General features: G+C 57.2%; 3 protein-coding genes across 5 annotated transcripts; 1 reads left to right on the top strand and 2 right to left on the bottom strand.

Annotated features, from left to right (window-relative positions):
- The first annotated feature begins 711 nt into the window (after nt 1–711).
- TNFAIP8L1 (TNF alpha induced protein 8 like 1) lies at nt 712–8,256 on the top strand. Of its 2 annotated transcripts, none has more exons than XM_075077512.1 (2): nt 712–797; nt 6,811–8,256. In XM_075077512.1, exon 2 carries the CDS (start codon nt 6,813–6,815, stop codon nt 7,371–7,373), a length of 561 nt encoding a protein of 186 aa, XP_074933613.1. In that variant the 5' UTR covers nt 712–797; nt 6,811–6,812; the 3' UTR covers nt 7,374–8,256. The 2 variants fall into 2 exon arrangements, with proteins under 2 accessions (XP_074933613.1, XP_074933614.1); XM_075077513.1 differs by lacking the exon at nt 712–797 and adding an exon at nt 4,330–4,579.
- A 1,928-nt stretch (nt 8,257–10,184) lies between these two features.
- On the bottom strand, nt 10,185–14,500 carry MYDGF (myeloid derived growth factor). 2 transcript variants are annotated; one of them, XM_075077509.1, is made up of 6 exons: nt 14,231–14,500; nt 13,300–13,350; nt 12,513–12,574; nt 12,107–12,188; nt 11,447–11,519; nt 10,185–11,075 (listed from the first exon to the last, which is right to left on the bottom strand). In XM_075077509.1, the coding sequence occupies exons 1-6, from the start codon at nt 14,483–14,485 to the stop codon at nt 10,996–10,998; spliced, it is 603 nt and encodes a 200-aa protein (XP_074933610.1). In that variant the 5' UTR covers nt 14,486–14,500; the 3' UTR covers nt 10,185–10,995. The 2 variants fall into 2 exon arrangements, with proteins under 2 accessions (XP_074933610.1, XP_074933611.1); XM_075077510.1 differs by having other exon boundaries at nt 14,249–14,500.
- Nucleotides 14,501–15,181: 681 nt separating this feature from the next.
- Nucleotides 15,182–19,537, bottom strand: LOC142049634 (procathepsin L-like). Its single transcript, XM_075077508.1, is given in 8 exon segments — nt 15,182–15,417; nt 15,627–15,741; nt 15,943–16,105; nt 16,191–16,415; nt 16,656–16,805; nt 17,059–17,181; nt 17,325–17,450; nt 19,460–19,537. Coding segments are annotated over 8 exon segments (1,005 nt in total). The 5' UTR covers nt 19,463–19,537; the 3' UTR covers nt 15,182–15,317.
- Between the last annotated feature and the right edge of the window lie 474 nt (nt 19,538–20,011).

Here is a 20,011-nt window from a genome sequence, read left to right as displayed (position 1 = left end):
CCCCCCCCGAGCCCCTCACGCAGCAGCTGACAACACACCCAGGCATGCTGCTCCCGGCGCACGGGGGGAGTGGGGAGGAAAGGGACCCGGTGCAGACATTGGCAGCGGAGCAGGTGTCCTGCGGACCCCCACGCCGTCGTCCCCCCCTTCCCACGGGTGTCGCATCTCCACGGTGCACCCAGGGCCCCCCACGCGCGGGCAAGGGGGGACTTTGCGAGACTCCCCTCCCTCCCCGGTGCTGCCTACGCTCAGCCCGGTCTACCAGCGCCCTCCTAAGTCCTTGCACAAAAGCGCCCCGTCGCCCGGCCAGCATCCTACGGCGTTTCCACGCGTGAACCCTATCACCCACGCGGGACCCTGTCACCCACTCGGGTCCGTCTAGCCCCGAGGGAGGCCCCACGCACAGCACGGCCGTGCCTGACCCGCGCCCCGCTAACGGGACCGGCCCACGCACGACGGCCGCGCACCCACGAGGGACCCCCCGCCGAGAGCTCCCATTGGCTGCTTCGTAGCAAGCCCCGCGCCGCCATTGGCTGGCACCGCCCGCGGGTCCCGCCCCCGCTCGCCGCCGCGCCCGGCCCCGCTCCGAGACTTGGCGGCAGCCGCGGGCGGGAGGCCCCGACCCGCCGGGCACCGGGCACCGGGCACTGGCTCCGGGGGCACGGCCGCGCCGGGCAGGGAGAGGCGCCGGGGGAAGGGAAACCCCCCGCCCCGCCCCGCCCCACCCCGCCCCGTCCCGCCGGTGGCACCGGAGCAGCCCCGGTCCGGGCGCCGCGCTCCGCCGAGGCAGGCAGCAGGTAAGGGCCGGCCGGGCTCTGCTGCCCGCCGGTGCGGCGCTGCCGGGATCGGGCCCCCCCTCTCCCCCAATCCAACTTCCTCCCTGTTCCCCCCGGTCCGTGCAGGTGGGGGTGCTCGGTACCGGCCCGGTTCGTGCTTCCCACTCCGGGACCGGCGGCGGGGCGAAGCCTCTCGTCCTCGAAAGAAAGCACACCCCTCCGCCCGCCCCGGGGCATCGGCCGTGTCGTCCCCCCCCCCGGTGTCACCGGGCACCAGCGGCCCTGCCTGGCCCACGGGGCAGCGCGGCCCCGGGGGGGGACCCCGAGGGTTTGGGGAGCCCCGAGGAGTGGGAGCTGCTGGGTGGGCAGAGCCCGGGGCTGCTCCCGGGAGCCCCTGGCCGTGCCTCAGTTTCCCCGGGAGGTTAAAACACGGGGAAAGGGCGATCTCCCCCCAAAACCAGTGGGAAATCTGAGGGGGCGGCTCGAAACGCCGCCGGGTTTGGCGGGTGACGGCTAACGGGAGCTTGGAGAAGGTGCCAGAGCCCCCTGCCGTGGGGACATCGGCGGAGCCCACGTGCGAGCGCAGGGATGGGTGCTCCATGGCAGTGCTTGGCGTCGTGCATCGCCCCGTCCTGCCTCCGCGCCCGGCTGCTGGGCCTTAGCGGGTGGAATTCCTCCGTTCCCGAAGAGGTGAATCCCCTTTTGCAAGGCTGGATCCTGCCTGGAGCAGCAGAGTTGGGTGTAAAACTTCCCAACTCCCACCAACCAAAGCTTTAGCGGCTCTGGAGCGGGGAAGAATTTGGCCCGTAAATACTCTCCGCTGACCCCAAGCCCAGCGCCGGATCCAAATTGAACCGTGGAGCTTTCCTCCCCTCCCGGAGCGGCTTTGTCCTCGCTGATCCCTGGGCAGGAAGCATGTGATACACCAGGGCCCCTGCCACGGGACAGACGGACAGGCAGACAGCAGTTTGGCCACTGCTTCTCCCCCACTCCGTTTTCCACTTCCCCATGAGTCTCCTGAGCCTCCATCTGCTCCGAGCGAAGGAGAAAGGAAGTTGCTGCCGGAGAGAGCGGCTTGATGGCAGCTCAATAAAGAAAAGGAGGAAATGGAAGGCGAGACAGATGCTCCAAAATAACCCCCCCTTCCTCTTCCTCCTCACCATAAAATAACCCCCCCTTCCTCATCCTCTTCCTCCTCTCCGTGCTGCAGCTGCCTCCCCGCCCCAGGGCATGGTAATCCCAGGGGGATTCCTTGATACGGCACTGGATCAGCTCCCCCAGCCCAAATCAGCCCCTGGCAGCACCCCAGGATTGCACCGTGGGTGTCACCCCCTCCCCGTGCCAGAGCACCCACGGTCAGAGCACTCTGTGCCAGGATCCCGTTTCCATGTGGTGCTGGCAAATGGGAAGTGCCGGCGGGATTCACCACCCACGCCCGGGGTTGGCATCGCCAGAGCCCCCTTAGATCGGCCGCCCGGCTCTTTGCACAGACACGTTGGAGTTGCTGGGGCAGATCGGCATTCCCAGGTGTTGGTGCATGCTGGATTTAGTGCAAAGGAGAAAATAAAAAGCTGCGGCTCCTTCTCGCAGGCACTATGGGAAGGAGATAATGGGATAGGGGAGTTTAGCTCCCGGTGCCAGAGATGGTGGGGACAATGACGGGGCCATGGCCGAGTGCTTGGTAGCGGCGCTAGCACAAGCGCCAGCAGTGAGCACAGTAAGATACAACCACCCGGCACCACGCGGTGCTGGCTGATGCGATACCAGCGCTCCCCACAGCATCCCCGGTTCTCGCTCCAGCCTTGTAGCTGGCTGCAAGGAGCCGAGGCGGCCACGGGTTTTCCCATCCTTGCCAAGAAATTAGTTTTTCTTTGGGCAAGGTGTTTACTCAGTGGCTTCCTCTGTGGCCTCACCCTGCTCGGCACACACGCACCAGGCTCAGCGGCTCTCGGTGCTGTTTGCGCCCATGGCAACACGCGAGGGATGGCTATTGCGAAAGGTGGCGGGCGTCCTTCCTCCTCCTCTGCCGCCCCAGCGCTGGTAAAATGGGTCTTGGGGAACGTGGCTGGAAACTGGAGGGGTCACGGCTGGTGACGGCGGCCGGGCTCTCCGGTTACATCCCTGTGCCGTGCCGGCATTCCGACTTGTCTCCTGTAATCCAGCACGGCGGCAGGGTTTAATTAATTAATGGGGGTTGGAGGCATGGGGAGCTGTTGGAAAGTGATGCTGGGGGACTGAGAGTGGAGCAGTGGGATCCTATCCACATCCCCCCCAGTGCTTCCTCTGAGGATTTCCGGGTGATGGGATGCTGGGGTGCGGAGCAGGGGTGTTTTCCAGAGCAGTGGGAAGAAATGGCACGTGGGATGGAGGGAAAACCAGGGGGATCTCCAGCATTAAATGTTTGCCCCAGCTGGGGAGATGATGCTTCTGTGTCAGAGGAAACTTGTAGCAAGACGGCTACAATTTAATATGGCCCTGGCAAGGAGGAGGAGGAGGAAGAGGAGGAAGATGTGCCTCTGCTCTCAGCTGGAGCTTTGTTGAGCCCTCCTCTCGCGCCGCATGCGTGCTCCACGCTGCCCCATAAATAATTTAAGTGCTTTTGCTTTCCTGCATGAAATATTCAGCCTGCTGCCAAGGGAGCTGGCGGGAGGCTTGGTGGGGGGGACGAGCAGACGGAGCCACTGGTGGGTACCCGGTGATTGGGATGGTTGGGGCAGAGGGACCTTTGGGGCAGGTAGAAATAACCCCGGATGGTGTCGCTGCTCGATTCAGCCCCTCTGCCCTAAATGAGCTGCCAGCGGTGCTCACGTGGCGGCTCTGCCCTGGTGTGTGCCAGCGCCACAGGCCCCAGGTGCTGGCAGGATGACGGGGTCTTGTGTTCCCCCCTGCAGAAGGGAGCTTTAATTGATGCTTTCTAACAAGAGGGCCAGGCTCTGCTCTCGCTTGCGCCTGCCATGGTGTGGGAGGTGTTTTACTGGGGGGTCCCCATGGGCTGGTGGGATGAGGTTGCAGCCAGGCGTTGGATGAGATGCTTGTAGGTGCCAGCCCAGTGGGGAAGAACGCCAAAGCTGCTGGTGGAGGTGCCGGCAGGGCTGCCTGTCCTCTGCCAGCCTGAGTTTGGTCCTCAGCTCCCCTGGCCTGCAGCAGCGTGGCCGGGATGCTGCCATGCCCTGGCGCTGGCATGTGTCCGTCCTCAGGGCAGGGACTTCGGCTGTGTCACCGCATCCTTACCTCACACAGGACATCTGGGCGGCCCAGCCCTCGGCCGAGCCCTCATACCACAACACTCAGCCCTCAAACCACTCAGGGCTGCAAAACCTCCCTGAAACCTGAAAAATGGGTGGAAAAAACCCCAAAAAGGGCTGTGACTGTCCCCAAAGCCACTGTTGGGACCACAGCCCTGTCGCGCTCTTCCGGAGCAGGGAGGGACTCAGTGAAAGCAATGCCTGGTTGCTCTTTTTTGGTGGAAGAAGCTGGTTTCAAGGGCGTTTTCATTAAAAAGAAGGGGGGGTGAAAAAAACAAGCCCTGAGCAGGGCTGGAAACTTCAGCGACAGGAAGGAAATGGGGTGGTTTATTTCGGTCTCGAGCTTGCTCGTCAGGGCAATACTTGCCTCTTCCTTGCACTGATAGCAGCCCCTCCATGAACAATGGGGTTGCGGGACCCTTCCCGGCAGGAAAACGGCTCGTTCTGGTGAAATCTCCTGGTCGGTGCTGAGTCAGCAGGTCCTGGTGGGACAGAGCGTGGTGCGGAGGGTGCTGGGTTAACCAGCCCGGTGTTGATCAGGAGCAAACGTGCTGGGAGGTGAGCTTGGGTTTCCTTGGAGTTTGCAGAGAGCGACCTGCCAAACAGCCCACAGGCACTGGAGAAGGAGCAGGTCTCACTTTTGGGGCCCAGGAGACACCCCCCCCATACCACTTTGTGCCTCAGTTTCCCCCCATCAGCGATGCTCATCTCCCTGTTCCCCGCAGGAGAGGGCTGCAAGGCAGCCAGGCGTTATTCAGTGCCAGGGGTGGAGGGTTGATTTGTTATTACAGTCACTAACTGGGAGCTGTGGGCACGTGGGGCAGCTCGCAAGAGCCAGCAGTTCCTATTTTTTTATGGGCTCCATAGGTGAAGTTTGCATTCGCTTTATGGCTGCGGTCACCCAACAGAGAGCTCAGGTGTGGGTTTTCCTATTTATCTGGGCACTGCTCCCGGCAGGGAGCCCAGGGCACCCCACAACCGCCATGGGATGCAAGGGGGGGGACATCCAGGGTGGCAACACCACGGCAAAGCCCCGGTCCTTCCAGAAGAGGCTGCCTGCTGGAGGCAGAGCGGGTCCCCCTTTACAGCCAAGGGAGAGAAGATGGAGCCACGTTGCCTCTGCCCATCCCTCCGGTCTCGGCTCCAGCAGCGTCTCACACATGGGGCTGTTAGCATTAAATGAGCCCGACCTGCCTAAGAGCTGCCAATAGCTCTGTGAGAGCAGCCTCTGCTTTGTCATTTCTGTCTTATTAAGCATGAGAGCCTCAGCTTGAAGCTCACACTGGCAAAAATCAATGCTTTCACATCGAAGGAAATACAAACTCCTGTGTTTTTCCTAAGGGCTGTAAATAACGCTACACGCGGCAGCTTGCACAGTGGCGGTGACAGTGGCTCAGTTACCACTCACTTAATTCACGCCCTCGCAGAGCCTCGGCAGCCCTTGGGCTCGGGGAGCCGGCGGCTGGAAGGTGCCCGGAGAGCCGGGGCTCAGCTTGCACCGTCGCCCACGCACCATTGCTCTTGCACGACCGGCTGCAGTGAGACAGCCTTGGGCACAGTGTGGTACCTGAGTTCTGTGGGAGGCCGTGGTTTGCTCCTGAGAGCCCGGCGTGCGCTCCGTGATGGTAGGAGCAGGATCGAGGATCCCCAGAGGGGTCCGGGACTGGATGGCAGCTTGGCCAGGGGGTCCGCAGGGCTGCCCATGATGGAGAGGAACTTGGTTCTGCACTAGAATAACCCCAACTCTCCTCTCTATAGCCATGGCCAATTTCTCCCAATCCATTCTCACACCAGCAGCATCCTTTAGCTTAAATAGCTCTTCTCTCCTCCCTGGTGATGTATTTATAGTGCGATCCCATCCCTTCCCCGCTCTCGCTTTGCCAGGCTGACCGTGCCACGTGCAGGCTCTTGCATAAGCAACCCCCAGCACTGCCCATTCATCCTGGTGCAGGAGCCGGTTGTTATTGTGCTGTTCTCACCTCCCAGCAATTTTGTTATTTCCTGGGGCAAGAGGCATCTCCAGGGTTAGTGGCATTTTATTCTTTCACAGTGGTTTTTAGAATCGTAATCTGCCCAAGGTGATTGATTTGGTCCTGCTGGGGTGCGGGGAGTCGGGCTGTAGGTAAGCAAGGGGTGAACTTTCTGGCTTGCTGAACTATTCACCTCCGTGCGATGCTTGTGCTGGCTTCGGAGGAAGCCAAGACGACAGCAGAACAAGTCTGAGCTCTGATGGCGTGGGCATCACTGGGGAAAAGGGCTTCAATGCACATCGGTGGGTGCTGCAAACCGGCCGTGCTGGCAGGTGCCGGGCCATACACCAGCACCTGGCTGTGCTGGCTGTGGTGGGTGAGTCAGCCATCACCTGGGTTGTCCCCAACTCACCCTGCAGGAAATGAGTCAGGTTTTAAGGAAGAAAAATGTTAAAATGATGGGGCAAGAGTCCTTCCTGCATGTGGAGGAGGGCGGTGCCAGTTGCAGGAGGGAGACAGGGATGGAAGGTCTTGGGCAATGCTCGGGTCTGGAGACCTTGCTCACCTCTGACACTGCCTGTTGCGCTGTGGCTTCTCCCCAGAGTTGGGGGGAAGGAAGGTGGGAACACCCTGTAACTCATCCCACCAACAAAACCCAGGCGCGAGCTCAGTTCTTGCCTGCCCTGGCACCCAGGAGCTCCTCTCAGTCTTGCCGTTGCCCAGAGATGCTCTTCCTCCTCCCTGCTGCGTGGGGAGGAGAGGGGACGGGGCTGATGCAGGGCACGGGCTGAGCTGTGTGCGTATCTCTTTCCCCCGCAGAGATGGACACCTTCAGTACCAAGAGCCTGGCCCTGCAGGCCCAGAAGAAGCTCTTGAGCAAGATGGCTACCAAGACCATAGCCAACGTCTTCATTGATGACACCAGCAGCGAGATCTTGGATGAGCTCTATCGGGCCACCAAGGAGTACACCCACAACCGCAAAGAGGCCCAGAAGATCATCAAAAACCTCATAAAGATTGTCATGAAGTTGAGCGTGCTCTACCGCAACGGGCAGTTCAACCCTGAGGAGCTGCTGGTGATGGAGCGCTTCCGCAAGAAGGTGCATACCTTGGCCATGACGGCCGTCAGCTTCCACCAGATAGACTTCACCTTCGACCGCCGGGTCATGTCGGGTGTCCTCACGGAGTGCCGGGACCTGCTGCACCAGGCTGTCAATGGCCACCTGACGGCCAAATCCCACTCCCGCATCAACCACGTCTTCAATCACTTTGCGGACTATGAGTTCCTCTCAGCTCTCTACGGGCCATCCGAGCCCTACCGCACCCACCTGAAGAGGATCTGTGAAGGAGTTAACAAGATGCTGGAGGAGGACAACATATGAAGGTGGTTGAGATGGGCCATTGGCAATAACTGCCGGACTCTGCCTCCTCTGAGACTGAGGATAGGACATATGCGTGTTTTGACCATTACTAGGCTTGAGGTCCTCTTGTCCTCTGTAGTGCTAACTCATTTTCTCCTTGTTTCTACAAAAGACTGAACCTCTTGACTTTGTCTAACCCTTGCCTGGGGTCTGCAAACCCACCCTATGCTGGAATAAGTCCTTTCCAGGTGATCCTGGGCTCCTGCTGTACAGTTTCATTTCCTTTGCCCACGAAGTGCTCTTAGCTTGGAGTCCAAGGAACTGGACTTCTCACCTTGAACTCTGTCGTAACCTTCCTGGGGGAAAACCAAACCAAAGGCTCACGGTGTGTAACACCTCCAAGGTGTCTCAGAGCAGGTGGGCAGTTGGTTGGGTGAACGGTTGTGACACCCTATTACTGGAAGGTTGTGGAGCCCTGTGGTTGTGTTTCAGCAGCTCCATGATGTGATGGGAGCAAATCACGGTCCAGACTTGTGCTGCCCAGGGCAGGAAGGTGCTTCTGCACCTTGCAGGCTAGCGTGGGCTTTGGCCTCCTGAAAGATGAGTCCTTGAGACCAGAAGGATCCCACCTCACCTGGGCAAGCGACTGTCCTTCGGGGCAGGGAGGGGGTTGGAGGGACCTGCTCCATCCCTGCACCCCAGGTACACCCTTCATCCAAGACCCAACCAGCCTCCCGTGGCAGTACCACTGTGATGACTCCGACACCTTCCTTGGTGGTTGTCCAAAGCTCTCCCTAGAATTTCATACATTTTACATGTCCTCGACTGAGTTATGGTTGTTGTTTTTTAGCAAACTCAGTAGCTCTGATGAGTTATTTAAACAAACTTACCTGTTTGGCCTGGGTGCTCCATGCGGTTGATACAAAGGCGGTTGACAGTGATAAAATGAGTGCCAGGGGCAGTTGGTTTTGTCTTTTAAATGGTAATTTCTCTCTGAGACCTGGGGTTTTTGCTCTCTGCCCCTGGCATCACTACCGGCCAGGCTGCCCCTGCTCTGTAGCACAGCAGCTCCAGGCTTTGCACGGCTGGTGCTGAACTGGTGGGAGGAAACGTGCAAAACCCAGCACAAACCAATAGCACAGGTCTGGGGTCCTGGGGGGAGCAAATCCTGCTCCCACGCAGGCACTCACACATGCTCCTCTGCATCCCCGCATCCCCTCGCTGCACAGCGGGAGCTAAAAAAGCACAACCCTGATAGCAGAAAGCGACAGGCAACTTTGCAGAATTCAATACGGGTGTGTTGTAAAAGCGTTGTGCTCTCAGAGCATGGATGCACCAGCTGTGGCCCGCTTCCAACACAACGATCTCTGCTTTGAACACTGAAAATTGCCCTTTTAGCATACAAGATGCCACACAATCTCAGCCGGCCTTATCTCTGTGACCTCCTTGTGCCTCCTGTTCCATGGGATGTCTCCAGGCACAGGAGGCTGCCAGCACTCGTGGGCAGAGCACGGCTCCATGGCTTCCATTCACTGCTCCCTTTCCACCACTGGCTCAAGGCACTGATAACTTTCAGCCTTAAAGATTGAATAAAAGCAATAAAGCCCCTACCTCTGTCATTTCATAGGCCTGGCTCCAGCTATCACAGCTCATTTAATTGCACAATGCAGCTCGGGGTGGGGGTGAAGCACATTTACAGGTGTGCCTGGAGGAGAACACGGTCAAGATCCACCGAGGTGTTGGTCACTCGGGGAGGGCAGGGTGAAGTCGGCCTTTGGCGCGCAGCATTTGAGAACAGACGTTCCCGTCCCCCCTGGGCTCATGGCAGCTGTCAGGTATGTGCTGAATTGGAGCCGGAGCTGGAAACAGCTCGGTGGAGTTATCAGCAGATGCAGCGAGCAGGCAAAGTGGAATGGGGCTGATGGATACGGTGGCGGCAGCTGCTGCGCTGACAGCCAGAAACGCTTCGCTGTTCTGTTCGAGGTGCATGTCGGCACCAGCTGCAAGATGCTCCTTAATTGCATGAAAACATCTCCGCTCAGATGAGCCCCGACTCACGGCTGTTCCCTTTGTCCCCAGTTCCGTGCACCCCAGGACCACACTTAACCCACCAAATGCCTGCCACCAGCTTTCCTTCGCATACAGGTGTCTAATCTGAAACCTCTCCCCCAACACCCCATGGTAAACACCCACTTCGTACCCAAACGCTTGCCTTTTTGCCCTGGAGAGCACACTCTCTGCTAGAAGAGCCATCTTATGGCCTGCGTTTGCCATCCCAACCCTGCTGTACAAGTCTGGGAAATTAGTCCCTTTGGTCTGGTTCCCTCTGAGCAACCAGTTAAACAGGGAGAAAGGGCAGAAACCTGCAACATCAGCACCCTACATGTAGCTTGGAGCTCAGGTAGGAGCACACTGGGGACACTCCTGGGCCCTGCAGGTGATCTGCAGATCCAGAAGGAGCCACACAGCAGAGGAAGAAGGATTTAGGAACAGACTGGAAAAGAAAGCTTGTAAAATCCCCAGTGCAAAGTACCCCCAGACTGCCAAAAACCAGGGAAACCCCCCCAAAATGGGCAAAGCAGCTACCAACCACAACCATCACCAAGCATCAAAAGCACTCGTTATGCCAGTGCTGGGTTAGGCAAACTTACAGCTGGAGCCTTGTTCTCATGTGCTGGGACTCCTCTTGGCGGAGAGAACCCCCATAAACCCTCTGCAGCCTCCAAACTCCCGTGTGACATCTTGGCTCCTCCTGGCCAAGGAAAAGCTGAAGGTTGTGCCACTCGCTGGGCATCCCATTGGAGAGGGCAGGAGTCACAGAGCAGAGCAAGCTCAGGCCAGAGCACGATGCTTTATTTCTTTATTTGTGTTTTATTTACACAGGAAAGGAATTCCACATTCCCTCACTGTTATTACTCTAGATAAGAAAAAAATCAATTCTGTACGTAGAAAATAGTCCTGTAGTTGTACTGAGACATGAAAGTGTTGCTTGGATTGATTCCTGGGTTGTGTCAGAATAAGCAGCTCTGCCTTCCCCATGCCAAGTTTTCCCGACCGTGCTCTGCACTAGGGCAGGTCCACAACATCCTCCCCAGCGAAGCCAGTGACGCTCTTTGTGGCTGCGCTCAGCAAGGAGACAGACAGCTTTGGCCAACTCAATCCTTTCCTCCCCACCCCTCCCCAATTTAATTATTTGCTCCTGTCATGCTTGCAGAGAGAGAAATCCTGTCTCCCCTCCAGAGACTACAGAGTTAACAACTTTCCTTTAGCAAACCCTGCTTAAATTCAGCCACTTATCTTTCTGCATTGCTCTTCCTAGCAAGGGAGATAAGGAGCCCCCGTTCAAGGGGAGCTTTACCATATTCAGCAGATCAACCAAGCAGAAAGCGGGCAACAGAATGGCTGGCTGCAGATCAGGAGTCTCAGAGGAGGTTTCCAGCTGCAAAGCACATTGTTACTCTGACACAAGACAGAATGCATCTGTCTTAACACCTCCAAGTCCCACTTGTGTTGGACCCTGGCACATTTCAATATGGAAAACATAAAAGGTTTGGCCAACCAAAAAACCCACAGTTATCAAGTAATCCTCTTTATCTGCCATGCTCTTCCAGCCAAAACACCCTGCCCAACACCAGCCTCAGGGTCACAGCTCATCATGGGGTGTTTTTGCCACAATCGTGAGTTTGGACAGTTCAAAACGGAACTTGCCTTCCCTGTGAGACACTAGAAAGAGAGAAAACAAGCACAGGATAAACAGATGGTAAGGCATGAACAAAACAGCCCTGCTGGTTCCTTTCCAGGACAATAAAGCCAGCAAGCTGGGCATTGCACTTCTTTTTTATACACACGACAAACATGTTCTGATAAACCCGTTCTTCCCCCATGCTAATTTACCATTTACACTGGAACAGGACCTACAGAATCCTGCTGCCAGCTATGGATCAAGAGCACTATCCCCCCAACTCCATAACATGCACTGCTCTCCTACACATTGTTACCTATCTGCATTAAGCTTAAATACACGTCTCCTGGTATACAGCCAAGCTCATCTCCCACGCCAGACCCTTCCTCACGTCGTTCTCTCAGTCACAGACCTGTTGTTTCGGTGATTTCGAATTCTTCCTGTTTTAAGGGGATGTCGCTTTGTGCACCCACTGCAGCTTGAGACTGAAATGGGAAGGAAGAAGGTTTAAGCAGTTGAAGCAATCCAAGAAGCTACTGTATTTAAAGCAGGAAAAAACCAAACAGCACATTTTGAAGAATGAACTTGTGTTTTAATAACATGGAATGAAATAATTAAATCCACAAAGGAAAATCTCTGGCTATTTTTCCATTTCCTATTAAACCACAAACGTGTGTCCTTTGGGTGACTGAAAGCCTCGCCACCGAAGCCTGGGAAATGGAAGAATGAACCAGAGAAAAGCACCAACAGAGGTTTTGTTTACTTTGTCACGCGCAATTTGTTGAGGCACACTGAACCTCCCCTCATGCAGTGCGCCCTGGCAGGATGGTGTCTTTTGGAGTCACCAATGCTGGCAAAGCCAATGGCAAACCGATGACGTTGAAGGAGCAGAAATAAAATGGTGCAGCAGAGCCTACCTGCAGCCTCTCTCCTGACTGCCGGCACTCTCTAATTAGGGACATGATGGAGTACGTTTTATGGGACAGATGTCTAATAAATGTTCTCCATGTCCAATTCATGTGTTATAGCAGCCTCCCACACACCTGTTCCCAAGTGATCAGCTGGGACTTACATAAGCCATGGCATGCTCTATCTTGGCTCCTTTCACTTCAGCTTTAAACTGGGTAAAGAAGAGATATGACTTCCCTTGGGGCCTGAAACAAGAAAGCAGAGTCTTTGACATCAGCAGAGAGGGTGGAGGTGCAGATGAGCTCAGTACTCATGGCTCCCTCCCTCCACAGCCACCTCTGCTTCTCTTGTAGCTCATCTAGTGTAAAGGGGGGAGAGAGGGGAGCAGCACTTATCAGCCACCGCCTGGCTAAAAAGCCCACCCAAGTCAGAGCACCTCTCGGGAGAGGAAAGCCCTCCGGTGCTGCCCTGCAGAGAGGCAAACCCAGCCAGGAGGCAGGGCCCCAGCCCAGATCACACCTGCCTTGTTGCTGCTTTTGCCTCAGAAAGTTTGGGGTTAAAGAACACACCTCCAGACTGAGCAGGAGAAGAGCAGGTTGTCTTCACTGACTCCAATGTTCATCTGCCATTGCTGCAGAGGGGAAAGGTCCGAAGAGTTTATGTGAGTAAGAGCCTCCCACTTCCTGCTCACCCCTGAGGCCACTCACCTCCCCTCCTAGCTGCAGGCATGGCAAGTTTCAACTGTTCTAAAATAACACAACATAACTATACAACACTTGCTGATGGCCCCTTTAATTTTCTGTTGCACAAAGCTTGAGGCCTGCTTGCCCTCTCCTCTCCATGATTTCATTAGTACAGCTACAGAAAAAAGTTAAAGTCTCATTTCTCTTTACACTAAAAGAAAAGGACCTGATTCTAACAGGACTTGCAGATAAGAAAGTACAAATTGTTTATCTGCACAGCACTGTGTATCAGCAGCAACATGAGCTACAAAAACCTTCAAGCCTCCTAAAGAGCACAGGATTTACTCCTATGAGGTCCTTCCCACCAACCGGAGTATGAAAATGTCACTCCCTGTTCTCCAGAGACATCTGGCCCAGAGATTTGTTAAGCCTTACAAATGTCATGGCCTCGCGAACCACAGCACCATTGCAACACACGAAGGATGTTTGCGTTCAGGGAGCAAATTCACTTTTGCAAACACGCAGCATTGGAAACGGTACAACCACCCTTCCTCATGGCTCCCGGTCCCTGGAATCAGCTCATCACAAACGAAATCGTCCTGACCAGCTTCTCACTCTGTGTAGCTGTAAAGCCTGAGCATAAGGCGAACACTCAAAGGTTTGCTCAACTCACCTCATTTGTTCCTCCCTGAGCTGAGTATGTGAAGGTGCAGGTGTAATCCCCCTGGAAGAAGAGAAGACGACGGTGAGCAGCCTTGCTCGAGCAGGACCTTCTCTTTGTTCACCAACAACCACTTCTTGGTGATGAGGTGAGATCTGGGGACACCTGAGAGAATTACTGGGGCTGTGCATCCCCTGGCAGCCTCACCCTGGGGGTGACCGAGGAGGAGCTCACACCACGTCCATGTCCAGATCCCACCGGAGTGCAGACGGAGCCAGGGACCGTGCAGCCCTCATCCCCCGTGGGGTGTCAGCAGGACCCCATGGTGCTGGGGTGGGAACCCATGTTCTGGGGGCCCAGGGACTTCCAGCCCTTCTTTCCATAGGGCTCCTTCCCCTTTGTGAGCCTCCTTCCCATGGGGACCCTCTTTCTTTGAGACCTACTTCACCCTGGCAACTCCCCCTCCCTCGGGGTACCTCCTCCCTTTGGAACTCCCCCTTGGGGACCCCCTTCTCCTTGGGGGCCATTCTGCATGGCAAGCCTCCCTCCCTGGGAACCTCCTCACCACAGAGACTGTCCCACCTTGGGGAGCCGATTTCCTTGGGGACCTCCTTCTGCTGGAGACCCTCCCTTGGGGACCTACTTCTCCTTGGGGGCCCCCTCCCTTCTTGGTGATCCTCTTCTCCTTGGGGTCCTCCCTGGGAGCCTCCTGCCTTTGGAGACCCCCCCTTGGGGACCCCTGTCCCTCTGGGCCCCCTCCCCTGCCCCCGTCAGAGGTGGGGTCCCCCCGCCCCTAGCAACCGGCCCCCTAGCAACTGGCTCAGATCTCCCCCAACCCCCCCGCCACCAGCTCATCCCACCTTCCCTCGCTGGCTGGCAGCCAATCCCCATGGCGGGAAGAGAGAGCTACGTGCCGCGCAGCCAATCAAGGAGAGGCGCGTACCCTCTCCTCACCCCTCACCAGGCTCCGGGAGAAGGAGTGAACTTCCCCGCCGGGCCGCACGTCGAAGTCGGCCGTGCTCGGTTCCTCGGCGGCCCGGGCCACCAGGCACAGCAGGGCGGCGGGTACTACCGCGGCCCACAGCCTCCGCCCGCTCCTCCCGCTGGACGCCGCCATCTTGGAAAGGAAGCCCGGGCTACGGCGTGCGGGAGGGGTCAACCCGGGCTGCGGCCGCTCAGCGGGCGCCCCGGCGGCCATCTTGGGTGTGGGCAGGGAGCCCGGGCGGGTTAACCCTTGGGGGGCCGCGGTGGGGACAGGGGCTCCTGCGACAAGCAACCACTGGGATATAGGACAAGGGGGACATGGATACAGCAGTCTCCCCCCAGCCAGTGCCCCTGGGGCCATGCTTTGCTGTGTGGTTGCTCCCACGGGGGATACGGGGCAGCTGTGGGATATTTTGGGGAGCCCATGCTGCACACCAGGCTGCCGCAGGCCATGCCCTGTGTCCCTGCAGCCCCTCTCACCCCAGCCTGGTCCCCTCGCCCTCTGGGCTGCACATAGGGGGAAAAATGCAGTGTGTGTGTGGGAAGGTTCATTTTGTGCCTTGTCACGCTGGTTTAATGGGGTAAAGGCCTATTTTAAAAGAGCTTGGCATGCAGGGGCAGCGTTATTGGCTCAGCCCCTGCAGGGTTGGGCAGAGCTGCAGCCACAGCCAGAAAATCCAGCCCTGGCTGGTGGCCTTTGGGATTCAGCTGGAAGGAAGAGGGGCCACGGGAGGGGAAAGAAGGGAAAGAGATGGCCAGGCTGGGAGGAAAAGCACGGAGAAAGAGCCTCTCGCCAAGCATTGTGTGGAGGGAGCTTTGCCTTTCCCATCAGGAAAAGGACTGGCTGCATCAGCCATGCCTTGGCCACCAAACCCTGCCCGGTCACCATTCGCAGGCGCAGAGCATTTAGGCATGCCACTTTTAATTGCTTCTCACCACACACAAATGAAAACCCTTTTTCCAAAGGAAACAGCCGTGGATCCACAGCCAGGGCAGGGAGAGATGCCCAGGGAGGGAGAGATGCCCTCTCCTGCCGCAGCCCTGGCTCACAGCATGGGGAAACTGGCCTGGGTGGCCACCCCGCACTGGTTGTTGGTGCCCTTCAGCAGGCGGACATAGCCCTGCTCACCCCACACCTCTGACCAGCTGCAGGAAGAGATGGAGAATGAGCACATCCGCATTCCCATGCACATGGAGACATAGCCCCGCTCCGGGAGGGCGAGCAAGGTGGGGCCAGGAGCCGGGCAGGGATGTTCCTGCCATGCAGCTCTGACCCCAGAAGGCTTGGGGGATAAGCCATGCATGGGGGCAGGAAAGGGTGGCAGGTTTAGGGGTACAACACCCTCAGCCTCTACCTGTTTTTTAAGATCCAGTAGCTCACGTTGCGCCCGGGCTCCTGGCTCGTGCCGTAGCCCACGGCCAGTATCCCATGGTTTACCCGCTGGCTGCAAAACATGCTGCTGAAGATGCCTGGGAAGAGCAAAGGCTGAGTGAGCTGGGGGTGGCCCCCAACTCTTCTTCTCCAGGTGAAACCAGGGTGGTGGATCCTACTCCCCTGGGCTGGGTGCCCTGGGGAAACTCTGGGGCTCAGTGAGGGCTCAGCAGCCCAGCCTCCCACGAGGCAGCCCTGCCTCAGTTTACCCACCCACACCATGAAAAGCAAGACAGTACCCGACTTGTAGAAGTGGAAGTTGCTGGCATCCACCGCCACGGACATGGGGCCCACAGCCGCCACCGCATGCTCCAGCACCACCTCACTGCCCTGGGCCACCAGCCAGATGGTGGAGCAGTTAGCCGCCCTGTCCTGGGGATTGTATCAGCAGCTGGAGGTGTCCTGAGAGGAGGAAGAGAGTGATGCTGGGGCTGGAACCTGACAGCACAGCTCTGCCATGTCCCCAGGGCCACCCGCTGTCCCTTACTGTAGCCGTGTAGGGGTAAATGCGCTCCGAGTTCAAGCCACCGTTTTCGTGCACGTACTGGAAGGCACGGGTCATGAGGCTGCCGTGGCAGCCGTTGTTGCCCAGCTTTCGGGAGCAGTCGATGAGGTTCTGCTCGCTCAGTACCACCAGCTTCCCGGTCTGGTTGAAGACAAGCCCCTCCAAGGCCCCCGTGGCACTGAATGCCCAGCATGACCCGCAGTGCCCCTGGGCAAGATGGGGACAGCAAGGGAGTCACAGCATTACCCCAAAACCCACCGGAGGGGGATGCTGTGACCCCCTGGTGCTGCTCTCCAGCTCCTCAGCTGCAAAACTGCAGTGGCCAAAACTATAGGAGCTGCTTCTTGGGGTTGCCTAGGGGTTTTTTGGTGCCTGGGAAGAAGCTGCTGCTTGTTTCTGCTGCCCAGACTCCCAGCACCCATCACACAGCCCCTGTCCCGTGCCCACCTGGTTCTTCACAGGCGTCACGTAGCCCTTTGCCCTCCAGTCCACCTCTGCCGGGGCGTTCAGGGCCGGCGGAGCCTGGAAAAGCAGTGCTGGCTCCTCCCACTGTGCCAGAGTGAAGCCATTCAGGAGCTGGTTAAACTCCTCGTCCGTCTGCAGGTTGTCAAGGGAAAGCTCGTGTGATGCCACCAGTTCCTCGCCAGCACCTTGGCAGCTCCCCACTGGCCAGTTGACCCCCGGGAAGTAGCCCAGCCCCAGGGGCACCTGCAGCTCCCAGCAGAGCGAGTTGGGGGTACTTGATCCCTGGATCAAGCCCTGGGTGCATCAAGGGGTCCCCAGTCCCCAGATCAGGCCCTGGGTACAAGAAGGGGTCCCGGGGGAAGGTGCTGGGTGTGTCGGCAGGTACCAGGTCCCCGTAGTGGTTCATGGCCAGGCGGAAGGTGTGCTGTCCCTGCGACTCCTCCTGGTTGTGCTGCTGGATGCGCCACAGGTTCTTCTCCCAGACCTCCCTGCGGACAGCCTCGGCCTCCTGCCATGGGACAGAGCAGCAGCAGGATCAGAAATGTCCCCAGGGAGCACGGGGACATGGGACGGGGTGGGTGGCTCTGGGTGAGAGCCCCCAGGAACCAGCCCCCGGCACGTGCTGGGAGGCCTGGGGGGAGCAGGACCTACCTCTGGGTACTTCTTGGCATGGAGGCTCTTCCATCCTTCCCAGGCCTCCTCCAGGGCAGGATCCAGCGCCACGGCACAGCCCAGCAGAGCCAGCAGCAGCCCCAGCAGCTTGGCCATGGCACCCAGCTGGGGGGGAACGGCCAGAGCAGGGTCAGGGGGGTCCCTGGGCTGAGCCCCACGGCCGCCAGCTGGGGCCATGGGCTGGGAGCAGGACAAGTCATTCTGAGCCCAAATTAGAGGTGAGGGGGAGGCAGAGAAATTCAAAGAGTGGCCAAGCCAGAGGGAAGAGAGACACTTTGGTTCCTTCAGCTGGATCGGTTTTGTGTGGCTACGCTGCTGTTTTGACAGGAGCTTTAGGAGGTCTTAGCTGTCCTTTGGGTGGCATTTAACTGTCCTTTTTAGGAGAGGAAGGAGTAGCTTCTCAAGAGAGCAGAGCCGAGGCGGCAAACACAGACAAAAGGGCAGTGAGAGCGGTGGGGACGGGGCTGGCTCTCCCAACTCCCTGCCTCACTACAGCCTCTCCCAACTCTTTTGTTTGCAAAACCCTGCTGGCTTTCTCCACCATTGCCCTGGCCCCCTCTTCCCCTTCCCACGGCAGCAGCAGCTCTCCCTGCACCACCGACAGCGGACTGCCCCTGCTCGGGGACTCAGCGCCCAGCAGGATCAAGCCCCAAGTAAAAGGATGAGTGGAGAAGGCAGGATCATATCAGGACCCCTCCAGAGCAAAGTTTGACGGTTGGCTGGAGACAACTCAGCCTCTGAGCTCCAACCCAGAGCAACTTTAGGACTCAAAGCAAAGCAGAAGAGCCCAGAGGAGCAAAAGCCACAGCTGCTGGGCCAGGACAAAGCTGTTTTCACTTGAAAGCCAGCGGAAATCTGCAGCAGCTGAAACCTGCACCAGCCTCCGAGCAAGGGGCTCGAACTGGAACAGGAGATAAGGGTTTTTTCTACAGAGGTGGGGAAGGTGGAGGAGCCGTTGCTCCACGCTGATGACTGAAACCTTCCATCTGTCCCAGCACAAAGGCAGGATGCCCGTGCGTACATGCTTCACCAAAATCCCTCTGTGAGGATTTTCCAGTATCAATTTACACCCTTTCTTTTTGCCAGCATCCCCCAGCCCCCGTCACCGCCCGACCCCCTCCATCGCAGCCATTTGTCTTCCTCACATCGCTGCCACACGCCCTGCGCCTCCTTTGATGGGCCCTGGTATTTCTGAGCAACTTCAGTTATTCTGGGGGTGCTGTTCTGCAAGGCCACGCAGCGCACAGCAGGGCCTTGGCAGAGAACAGATCAAATGCCTGAGACACCCCTAATCACCGAATACAGTTTCCACTGACGTGGCTTCCCAAGAGCGAGAGCTGGTGTCGCACCTTTATTTCACACGCTTTGAGAATGGAGATGTCGGAAAGTTTTCCATTCGAGCATCTTTCAGGGCAAGTGGTGGCTTTTCTGAGCTAATTTTGTAGCTCGAGCAGTGTTTTTGTTTTAAAAATAAGTCATCGAGAACATCTGTTCCCCCTCCACATCCTCCACCTAAAAATAAAGCCCCACATGTTGGGTCTCCATGGGAGAAATGCCTCCCAAGCCCCTCTCATGCTCAGTCCCAGTTCTTGAGGAAGAGTCATTTTTGCCCAGTTTCCCCAGCACCCGTTACAACACCTGCTTCCTCCTGCTGTTACCGCTCAACTCAGGAAATTAACTCAACTTCATGCTACAGCTGCAAATCCTCTATCTGAAAGAGACACCACAAACCCAGCTGCACCGTGCTTCACACTCCCATTACCTTTCCTGCAGGACAGCTGGGTGGGGGCCTCCCACATCATTTGTATTTCAATCCCCAGCAGAGTCTGTTACATATTGAAAAGCTCAGGATTGGGGTAGGTGATTTCCCATTTAATGCCTCTCAGGATTCTTAATCCTCAAAAGAAGAAAATCAACCCCTTTTTATGGCATCAAATAATCCTACAGCTTCAGAAGCAAGCTTGGAGGATCAAAGGAGCTGACAGATTTGTAAACTCTTCTAGAGCATTTTAAGAGTGCACTGCAGACATTTTAAGAAACACTTGCTCTTTTGGGACAGGAAAAAGCAGTTTAAGACTGAAAAGAAACAAACCCTGCAAAATAAAGCTTCTTACCATCCACTGGCACCCACCCGGCTCTAAAGGCAGCAGGGAGAAAGGGGAGCAACTTTTCTGTCTGCAGATTTCTCTCAAGGAAACTTCAGAGATGTGCAACTTCCTCCATTACCTCCCCTTCCGCCCCTCCGACCTCAAAAGCTGCACCAGGGGTTACTCAATGGGGTGCACAGTAGAAGCTAAAGCTCAGCTGCCATAGTCGGGACAGTTATTTGGGCGCAGGGCTGAGAAGGGGGCAGCCATACTCAGAGAAGGGCACAACCCTATTCAGAGAACAGAATGCTCCAGCTGCAAGATGCTTTGCATTTAAAACAGGAGCCTCCAGCTTGCATCCTCAGGGCATTTAATAGCACTTTAATTAACGCCTCTCATATAGGAAGGAAAACAGCAAGGCCAGGTTTTGTGAGAGGGCTAGCACAGGCAGGCCCAGCACCCACGGAAAGCAGCTCCGTGTCTCCTAGCGTGGGATCAGAGCTGCGAGTGCTTGGAAGCACTTGGATCAGAGCAGCTGCATCCCCCTAAGTCATTGGAGGGAGTTGGGGTGCTGGGCGA

The sequence above is a fragment of the Phalacrocorax aristotelis genome, chromosome W, assembly GCF_949628215.1.
Source record: "Phalacrocorax aristotelis chromosome W, bGulAri2.1, whole genome shotgun sequence".
NCBI classification, from domain to species: domain Eukaryota; kingdom Metazoa; phylum Chordata; class Aves; order Suliformes; family Phalacrocoracidae; genus Phalacrocorax; species Phalacrocorax aristotelis.
This window is presented reverse-complemented; position numbering and strand designations above follow the sequence as displayed.

What these genes read in the sequence shown, in the direction of transcription:
- TNFAIP8L1 (XM_075077512.1), top strand. Translation starts at nt 6,813, where the DNA reads ATGGACACCTTCAGTACCAAGAGCCTGGCCCTGCAGGCCCAGAAGAAG.
- MYDGF (XM_075077509.1), bottom strand. Translation starts at nt 14,485, where the DNA reads ATGGCCGCCGGGGCGCCCGCTGAGCGGCCGCAGCCCGGGTTGACCCCT. An exon ending in TGGTGAGGGGTGAGGAGAGG is followed by an intron (nt 13,351 to 14,230) that starts GTACGCGCCTCT and finishes CTCTTCTTCCAG; the next exon opens with GGGGATTACACCTGCACCTT. An exon ending in TTCTCCTGCTCAGTCTGGAG is followed by an intron (nt 12,189 to 12,512) that starts GTGTGTTCTTTA and finishes TTCTTGTTTCAG; the next exon opens with GCCCCAAGGGAAGTCATATC.